Consider the following 9,412-nt stretch of genomic DNA (forward strand, 5'->3'; position numbering starts at 1 on the left):
CTGGAGAGGACGATTACTGTTATTTGCCGAGGGCAGAAATGCCAGCACAAAGGACAGACTCACTCCTGACCAGGCCCTTACAGCCACCACCACGTGGCTCTGCGGGACCAGGAGTAATGACAGGGTCTGAGGAGGAGCTGTCAGCATTTCCTTTGTGACAGCTCGTTCCCAGCTGGGCTGCCAAACACAGCCCGGGTGCTGAGCTGGCTCCCTGGCATCCCCGAATCTTAGGCTGTGGACCCCGAGGGGATGGAGCAGGGGCTCTATTAACTGCTCACACCTCTTCCCCCTCAGGAGAGTCAGAACCTCTTCTGCTGCCTGTACCGCTCCTGGTGCCACAACCCAGTCACCACGGTGTCCCTCTGCTTCCTCACCCAGAACTACCGGCATGCCTATGACCTCATCCAGAAGTTGTATCCTTCACTCACTGTTCTTCCCGCCCAGCCACTGAGGGACAGGTGTGGGCCAGGGGCCCCCTTTCCACCCACGTGAGAGACCGGACTGCCATCCTCCTGTCCCGACCCTAGGCTCTGCCTCCCGGCCTGGCAACCTCAGGACTCGTGAGAGCGCAGTGAGGGATGTATTTGAGAGACTGCTGTTGGCAATAAACAGGGATGTCTGGGGTCTCCCCAGAGGGGAGCTGGCCCTGGAAGAAGCCTTGTGAATGGGGATCAGAGACAGGTGCTTACCAGGCGACCTAAGTAAGGGAACCCCGGGAAAGAGGCAGGGTGCCCTCTGCCTAGTGCTGGGGGACAGCAGAGAGAGAAAGCCTGGGAGCAGGGGGCTGTTGGGCTGCAGCAGGTGGCGGGTGAGGAGTTCACACACCTTCAGGGGCCACAGAGGCAGAGCCCAGCAGGCTCATCAGATGACATAACAGGGAGAAGCAGGCTGGATGGGTTGTGGCCTCTGGGAGAGGGAGAGCACACTTCAGGGCCTGCCTCAGAGCAAGGCATCCATGGTCAGATTTTGTCTGAAACACTGTGAAGCAAACCAGCTTCTGTGAACACCTGGCTTGTGACCCTGGATTGGAGATCTACTTAGGGCACAAAATTAGTCTCCTCCCTCATGGGCCAGGAGTTGGGGGTAAGGAAAGAGGGGCCCTGAGGTGCCTTCACTGAGGGTCAGCTGCAGCCTGGCCTGGCTCCCTCCAGGTGCCTGCTCGCCTTCAAACCTAGATTTGCTCCTCTCAGCCCCTGGTATCACCTAGGGACTGTAGGCCACATGCTTGTGCCTATCCTTGGCCCTGCTGACAGGCGTCCACTCAGGCAGGAATGAGGGCCTTTCCTGCCCAGCCCTCCCCTATGGGCTGCAGGGCTGTGATAAGAGCCTTTCAGAGACTGGAGGGCACAGAGGAGAGAGCTGCTGGAGCAGAACCGGAGTGCCGTGCTGGGGGACAGCTGTGCTACTCTTCGTTTAGAGGGACAGAAAGGCAGAGGAGAATAGGCTGCTGTCTTTTGCTGAATCCCACTTAGGCAGAACCACGTTCAGTGCCTGGAAGCCAGGTCCCAGTGGGAGGAGCGCTTGGTGCCACTGGGTCGAGCCCAGGTTGCCCCTACCCCCAGTTGAGACCAGCTGCCCAGGTCAGTGGTCAGACTTCCCTTGACTGCCCACTCAGCGGGGACCTGGAGGTCACTGTGGATTTCCTCACAGAGGTGGACAAGCTGGTGCAGCTGATCGAGTGCCCTATCTTCACATGTGAGAGTCCTGCCTCTGGCCTTTGGCCAGCCTGGAGGGAGGCTGGGTGCAGCGAAGCTCAGAGAGCAGCTCTTGGCTGCTGCTGGGGAGGGAGGGCAGTCACCCCAGGGATGCTTCTGGAATGTCAGGAGTGTAAGGATGGGGATGACAGGGCTGAGGAGATCAGCTAGAACAGGGCTGGGACATGTGGCATCAGAACACGGGTCCTGCCTGCATGCCTCAAGGTGGGTATCGACCCACTGACGGCAAAAATCACCTGAAGATTAGTGTCAACCCCGGCAAGGAGAACTGGAGCGATGCTGTCAGAGGGCCAGTGGGGCAGCCATCCCAGAGCTGTCCCCAGCCACCCCTCCAAGTGTGCTGCCCTCTGCCCTAGATCTTGGAAGTTGGGAGTACCCTGGGCCCACCTGCACGGCTCCATTGTGCCTAGGAGCCACACCCTCATGTCTCTGCAAAGTAGAGTTGGCATTTGCTGGGAGCTGATAAGCAGGAGCTGCCTGATTGTAACACCCAGGCTGAATGTGCAAAAGTGGCAGCTGGCTGGGCCGAGCGCAGCTCTTGGCGCCTCAACACATACAATGCTTGCTCCCCATAGCAGGCAACTTTCTGAATGAAGCTCATGTGCTTACTGTGTGACAGAGAAGCCGGGAGGCAGCCCTGCCCACGGCCACCTTCCTGCCAGGCTGGTTGCCCAGGCCTGCTGCTCTACGGCAGCGCCCCTGACCTGCCCAAGGCGAGCCCATAAGCCTCCACCCTAGAGCCCAAAGGCAAAAGCATTTTTCCATCCTGCCCTCCCAGGAGTCGGGGCCCCCTTCCCATCCAAACAGAAGACAGCTTCTCCAAACAGCCAGCCACCACAGTGACAGATGCCTGGGAGACACAAGCAGAAGGGGAGACACTTTTCCCAGCAGAGTGTATCAAAGCCTGTCCCAAATGGTCCTATGGCCTAACATTTCACTTCCCCAACGGCCTCCTGTGGCAGCCCGGCACGCTCTCACCTGAGATCAAGTCCGGCCCAACCCTAGAGAAGCCATGAATACCTTCCCTCCAGGACTTTGTTGGGGTGACCACAGCAGTCATACCCTGGTCCTTCCCAGCACCCATTCCAACCGTAGATTGCCAAGACCCCACTGGTGGTTGGCTTGGCCTCAAAGGCCAGTTTCCTAAGGCCCAGAGTGGGGCCTGGATTCAAAACAGGGCTCCGCTTCTGCTGGAGTCACTGGGCCTGGAGACGACTGCCACCGGGGGAAGGGGAGGGCCTGCTGTGGGAGGCCCCTGCTTCCTGGCTCACCCTGGCCCCAGGGGCCCTGCCCAGCTGCTGGGGTGATGTGGGCTCTCTAGAAGTTTGCGGCTCATCTTCCACCAAGGATGCCCCAGACACGCCTTAAAGGTAGAAGCCAGTGATTCTCCTGGAAGGGCTCAGAGGAGAGACGGCTGGGCCTGTCTGGTTGGGATGGGTGCTGGGCAGGCCCTGGGTGCATCTCCTCCTGGCTGGCGGGGTGGGGGCAGGGCTGGTATCTGAGGTGGATTTCCAAAAGCATCTACCAGACACTCCTGGGCCTGGTGTGTGTTTAATCACACACGAAAGCGTTTTTCCATCCTGCCCTCCCTTAAAGCTGTCCTAATCCAGTCTTTCTCTCCAGCTCACCCTATTTATAGCTCTCTTGTGCTGGCACGTGTGGAGCAGACTGGGGAATCTGTTATGCACAGGCCCCCAGCGCCCTCATTACCAGAGAGGCAGTGGTGGAGGGGCCAGGCCTGGCAGCAGTTTTAGGGTCACCGGGCTGAGGTGACTGTTAGGACGATCAGACAGAAGGCAGGTGGGCAGGGAGGAAGAAAGGATGATGCGATCGTCGGGTAAGATGCCACTGGAGGAGGGGCAGGCATGTCTGGCTGTGAGGAGCCCCGCCTCGCTCTAAGGCCTGGCCACCTGGCGGGCCATCTCCTGGCCAGGCTGAGGGACAGTCCAGAGGAGTGCCAGGCCTCTGCCCTCTGACCCCTGCTCTCTGCCCTCCCACAGATCTGCGCCTGCAGCTGCTGGACGTGAAGAACAACCCGTACCTGATCAAGGCCTTGTACGGCCTGCTCATGCTGCTGCCCCAGAGCAGCGCCTTCCAGCTGCTGTCTCACCGGCTCCAGTGCGTGCCCAACCCCGAGCTGCTGCAGACAGAGTGAGTGCCCGGCTGGGGGGCAGGGCTCTGCCACTGAGCAAGGTCAGGGTCAGCAGTGCCTGGCGAGTGCAGAGTGTTGAAGGGGCTGCCTAGGGTCTCCCCCGCCTCAGCATCACACCTCCTGTCACTGCAGACATTGTCGGCCCCACAGCCACTTGCCCTTGGGCCTCTCGTTTCCACATCGGAGCACAAGGCTGGGGAATTCTGGGAGTGTTTACGAGGAGGTAGGTAGTGGCAATACCTTCTCCAAGCAATCAGGGTTAAATTAATCATAAAAATCGAGGGTGTGCTGGAGTCACCCAAACAGAGGCCCCTAGAAAGTCCAGGGGATGCAGTTCATGCCCCAGCTCAGAGACTGCGTCCCAGGTGACAGATGGGCCAGAGAGCTCCCAGGCCCCAGATAGCCCTCCTCTCCCATCTTGTAGTAGAGGCTCACCTCAGGCCACTGAGCCACCCCGGCACTGCTGGGACCTTCCCAACTGTTCTGAGTCAGGTGGGAGGCAGGGGTGCACCCGTGGCTCCCCTGCTCGGGCCCTGCCTGTGGGAAGCACAGGTCCCAGGCACTCTACATGGAGAGGCCCAGCATGGCAGACACTGGGCAGAAGGGCTGCAGCCCCTCGGGGGTGTCCAGGCTCCCACCCTGAACCCATTGCTGGCCTGGCCCCCACAGCCTGTTGGGTCATGTCTATATTTGGTAACCCTTAGAGGCTTTGCCTCATCCACAGGCATTTGGCATCTGAGATGGAAAATTTCACTTGTCAGGTCACCATGGAAACAAGCAGAGCCACTGAGAAGATTTACACTGAATGGAGCGCACCCAGCTTGCATCAGATGCCCTGTGTGTCTAGAATTCCCTCCCAGGCTGTTGGAGCCGCTTGGCAGGCCTGGCGCCTCGCTCCCACGAAAAGTCTCAGGCCTTTGCCCTTGGGATGGATGCAGGCAGCCTTGAGATGGGCCTTCCCAGCGCTCAGGGGCACTGACCCAAGCCCCTGTGCAGCTCCGTGCCACAGGGCCTCGGCCACCACCACCACTCCCTGACCTGGCCCCTCCAGGGGCTGGGTGTGGGGCACCAGATGGGGTGTCTGCCCCAGGCTGCTGGAGTGGCTGGAGCCCCTTGCAGGTGTGGCTCCTGCCCACCTCCCCCTTTCCCCAGACAACAGTGCTGAGGTGGCAGGGATAGCTGCTCGCGGTGCCGCCACGTCATCCTTAGGAGATGGTGTTCAGTGCAGAGTGTCCTAGGGGAGCAGGGAGGAGCATGGAGTTCAGTTTGCATTTGGAGTTCCTTGGCCAGAGCCCCTCTGGCTCCTCGTCCTCAGAGAGGCCCTGCCGCCACACCGTGCTTCACTGGCCTGGCCTCTCCCCGCCTTCCCAGTGCCCAAGGGGTGTTAGGGTCACCCTGGCAGCCACTTATGAGGGGAAGTGCGGTTCAAGGGGAGAGGGAGGCGGGAAGGGCTGCTTCCCTGTGACCTCTGGGCCAGGCCACAGACCCTGTACTGCTGAGGGCCAGCGCCTTCTCAGACCTCTGCCTGCTGCATCTCCTCCTCTAGGGAGCATCCCTTGGAAAAGGCAGGAAGGCTCAGAGTAGTCGGATCCCTCTCCATGTGCACCCCAAGCCAGGGTAGAGCAAGTCTGCAGAGGGAAGCTGGAGAAAACGAAGCTTTCCTCCGAATCTGCCCTGGTCAGAGTTAGGAAGTCTTGGGCCAAAGAGCTGAGGCCTCTGGGTAGAGGAGTCTGTGAGACACTGTATGGTTCACAGGCCTGGACTAGGATCTAGGTCCAGGTTCTACTGAGGATTTACTGTGTGACCTCAGACAAGCCCCCTGCCCTCTCTGGGCTCTTGGTTTCTTCATCAGTAAGTGAACATTTGGACTAAATGGATCCTTGAGGTTCTACCCAGCCTTCAAGACTTGGGTTCCCAGCCTTCCTGTGCAAAGGCCTATGAAGAGCTGTCATAGAAAAAGGCAGGGGAGTGGTGGATGAGGAGGGGGCCTCAGGAACAGCTGGGGGCAGGGTCAGGTTGCAGGGTTGGGTGCAGAGGGACAGCTCCCACCCTGGAGAGGGGGCTGAGGACAGTCTCAGCCCAGGGAGGGGCAGGCAGCTGGAAGACAGCGTCGGGTTGCCCAACAGGCCTGCATGCCAGGAACAGCTGGAGGAATCTGCCATTGTCCATCCCTCCTGTGCATTCAAGGCGCCGGCAGGGCTAGGGGACCCTGACCCCTACTCAGGCTTCCAGGCCACTCCCCAGGGACCATCTTCTCAGTGAGGCAGGAGGGAGCCCCTGAAGGAGAAGCTGGTGACACTCACCAGCATTAGCCTGGTGACAGGTGTGTGGGTGGAGTGGCAGGAGAGAAAGCTGGCTTTGAGTTCTGGAATCCCAGATCTGTGCTGCTGGCTGAGTGTCCCCCAGTCACTCACTGCCTGAGGGTTGTTGTAAACATACAGAAAAAATGAAGGCTTGAGCAGCAGCCGTGTCCACATGACTGGCAGGGAGACAGCCCCAGCCTTCATGCTCAGAGGAGTCCCCACACCCCATGGACACACCCTTCTCTGTGCCCAAGACCTCAGGCTGGGAAGGGTCTGCCCACAGGGAGGCTGAGTCCCTGGGGACAGGACTTCTTGCCTCCATGAGGGCCCAGAAAGCAAAGTGCGGCCCACTCCTCCCCACCACCACCTTCCTCTGGCCATGTCTGTGCACATCACCCCACATTTGCCATCCGTTGCTGGCATCTCCCCAGAAACCCCTAATCTCAGTTCCTCTAGATCTAATGCTGGGAGCCGGGGGGAGAAGCATACAGACCCATGGGGCCCAGCATTAGTGTTATCTCTGGCCTACACATCTCTCCCCCGTCCTGGCCTATGTGGGTTGGGGTGGCATCAGGCCACCCCCTGGAGTTAGGGCTCCAAGGTCCAGGGTGCCCCTCAGCCTCCTCAGAAGCCCAGGTTGCTCTCTTGGGGCAGTGGCACCTGGGCCACAGGGTTACTGTGACAAGGAGGTGTCTCCTCCATTCCCAGGGGAGTTGAAAGCAGCAGCCAGAGCCCAGAGTGCTGCCCGCAGTCTGGCCCCCTAGAGCAGGCCCCACCCAGCTGCTTTTGATCTTCATGGAACTAACGCTAGTTGAATCTCAGCTCCGGAGGCAGGGCCTGAGGCCCAAGAAGGAAGCAGCCACAGCCCCCATCCGAGGTGTTTTCAGGTGGTGCATCTTCAACAGGAAGGGAACAGGCTGAGTAGGGCGCACCTCTGGGCTCCCAACTGTGAGAAGAGTTCCCACTGCCCCTGGTCCTGCCCCAGCAGCCTGGTGGCCTGTCAGAGATGCCTTTTAGGGTTTGACCAGTGGTTGTCTGTGCCGTCCCAGGAGCTGGGCTCATTGGTGAGGGTCCCATTTGGGGAAAGCACCATCACGATTCCCTTAAATGGACTGAGCTGCTGGGCCCCGGCTGGTCTCACTTCAGAGGACGTATTTGTAGCCACAGTGGCCACCCACTGTGTACCTAGGCTGGGGCTGGGCATCAGGCTAAGTTGTTACATGTCAAGTCTGGAGGAATCCTCAACCACTCTATGGGGTGACTTCTGTGGCAGCACCCCCTAAAGATGAGGATACGGAGTTACACGCGCAAGGTCTAGTGGCTAGGAAGTGGTCGTGTTACAGTCGGACCCAGGTCTATCAAGCTCCTGTGCTCAGCTGCTGCCTGGCCCCTCACCCCACTGGAATCTCCTTATGAACTCAAAGGGCCCAAAGATTCTCTGCTTAGCTAAACAGCCCCACAGCCTTATCAGGGCCACCAGGGCTTGGAGGCTGGAAGCAGATCTCTCCCAGCCCACATAGATGTGCTTCCCCAAACCAGTGAGGCCAAAATGAGGGCGGAGAAGTCTTTCATGAGACTCTCTGCAGGGGTGATGATTAGGAATGAGACAGGGGCCCAAGGGGATCTTGTCCCCAGGTACAAGCTAAACACTGGGCTTGAAGGGGACAGCAGGGCTACTGTGTTGCCCAACTATAGGGAGCATCGGGCACATTGTAGTGGTGCAGTGCACAACCTGTGCTGCTGTATGGAGCAGCTGGGGAGGGTGGTAACAAGAGGAGTTCTGGGACCCATCAGCTGCACAGTGGTAAGACCAGCTCTCCTTCCCCAGGGACAGAGAGTAACTGCAGGCCTCTGGGCCCCAACACTCAAAAACAGACGTTCTGCAAAGTTGAGGTCCCAGTAGAAACTCTTCTAGCCATCCCTGTGGTCCCTGGCCCTAGCCCTATCCCAGAGAAGAAGCCAGGCTGCCTCCTCCCTCTTCTCTCTGGACCCTGTTCCAGGCCCCAGCTGGCTTCCTTGCTGGCTGCTAGCCCTGGCATTCACCCCAAAGAGAGCCACTCATAAACAGGAAATGCTTCCTGATGTGATGCCTGCTCTGAGCGCCATCGGCAACCCACAAGCTGAGGGCATATCCAAGCAGCAGTGTTGACTAGTCCCACCAACTGTGGGGGACGGGGTGCTCAAAGGGCTCCCCACTCTTTGGGGCTGACTGTTGGGGAAGGGTTGCCTGACCTGAGATGGAGGTTGGGCTCCATCAGCCAGTGGACCTGCCCTGACCCCACTGCCCTCCTGTGGCTGGTGCTGCCCGCCCCCCAGCATCCCCCTGTGCTGAGACACTGACACTGAGCCCCTCTGCTCCCTTCCCCCAGAGACGGTCTGAAGGCAGCCCCCAAGTCGCAGAAAGCAGACTCCCCAAGCATCGACTACGCAGAGCTGCTGCAGCACTTCGAGAGGGTCCAGAAGAAGCACCTGGAAGTGAGGCATCAGCGGAGTGGGCGTGGGGATCACCTGGACCGGAGGGTTGTCCTCTGACAGGACTGCCATGGAGAAGGGCCCATGGAGGGTCCCATGGAGCACTTAGGGTCTTCTGGCCCCCTCCCCACAGAGCCCGGGGACCTGCCTCAGGGGCAGAGCTGGGCCAGGCCACCAGCCCAGGGCAGGGTAGAGGGGCAGAGGCTCTGTCCACTCACACTCCTCTCACAGGCCCCAGGCCCCCAGACAGTCGCCTGCACTCTGGCATTCATAGAGCTGGCTTCCCACCAGGGTGGGACTGCAGCCTCAGAAGCTCCCATCTTCTGGAATCACGTTCTTTCTAATGCTCTCTTGACCTCCCGAGCCCACTAGAGCTCTGGCCTCATGCATTCGTGTGTGTACATATGTGTATACACACCTGTGTGCACATAGGGACCAGCACAGAAGTCCGTATGAATGATGCACCCCCTGCCCCAATAAAGAAAGGACAGAAAACCCTCAACCCATGCCTGGCCTGCTCCTTCCCACTAGTATCCACCTCTTGCCTGGCACTGCAGCTATCCCAGGACCTTGCCACCTGCCCCCAGAGACTTGTTCTCATGGTGGCCCCAGGAGTACTGGCTGTGCCATGAGAGGCTGGTCACTCACTGCATTCATTCACCAGACAGGGGTGTGGGCCTGGGGCCCTGCTCTCATCCCTAAGACCCACCCCTTCTTCCTGGAGAGTACTAAGCACTGGCTTGGCCCCCTGACTCCTGCCTTCCCGAGCA

At 59.5% G+C, this 9,412-nt stretch overlaps 1 protein-coding gene across 2 annotated transcripts in view; it reads left to right on the forward strand.

The window, feature by feature from the left end:
• Window positions 1–9,144, forward strand: part of LOC102527176 (protein VAC14 homolog) — a 94,823-nt gene extending 85,679 nt beyond the window's left edge. Inside the window, exons 16-19 of one of the 2 annotated variants that reach the window (XM_015235507.3) lie at window positions 295–413; window positions 1,616–1,695; window positions 3,716–3,866; window positions 8,540–9,144. In XM_015235507.3, coding sequence (XP_015090993.3) covers window positions 295–413; window positions 1,616–1,695; window positions 3,716–3,866; window positions 8,540–8,702 — 513 coding nt within the window. In that variant the 3' untranslated portion in view covers window positions 8,703–9,144. The remainder of the gene's footprint in view (window positions 1–294; window positions 414–1,615; window positions 1,696–3,715; window positions 3,867–8,539) is intronic. The other variant, XM_031680803.2, reaches the window with a different exon arrangement.
• The last annotated feature ends 268 nt before the right edge of the window (window positions 9,145–9,412 follow it).

Source organism: Vicugna pacos, chromosome 9 (genome assembly GCF_048564905.1).
Source record: "Vicugna pacos chromosome 9, VicPac4, whole genome shotgun sequence".
Lineage (NCBI taxonomy): Eukaryota > Metazoa > Chordata > Mammalia > Artiodactyla > Camelidae > Vicugna > Vicugna pacos.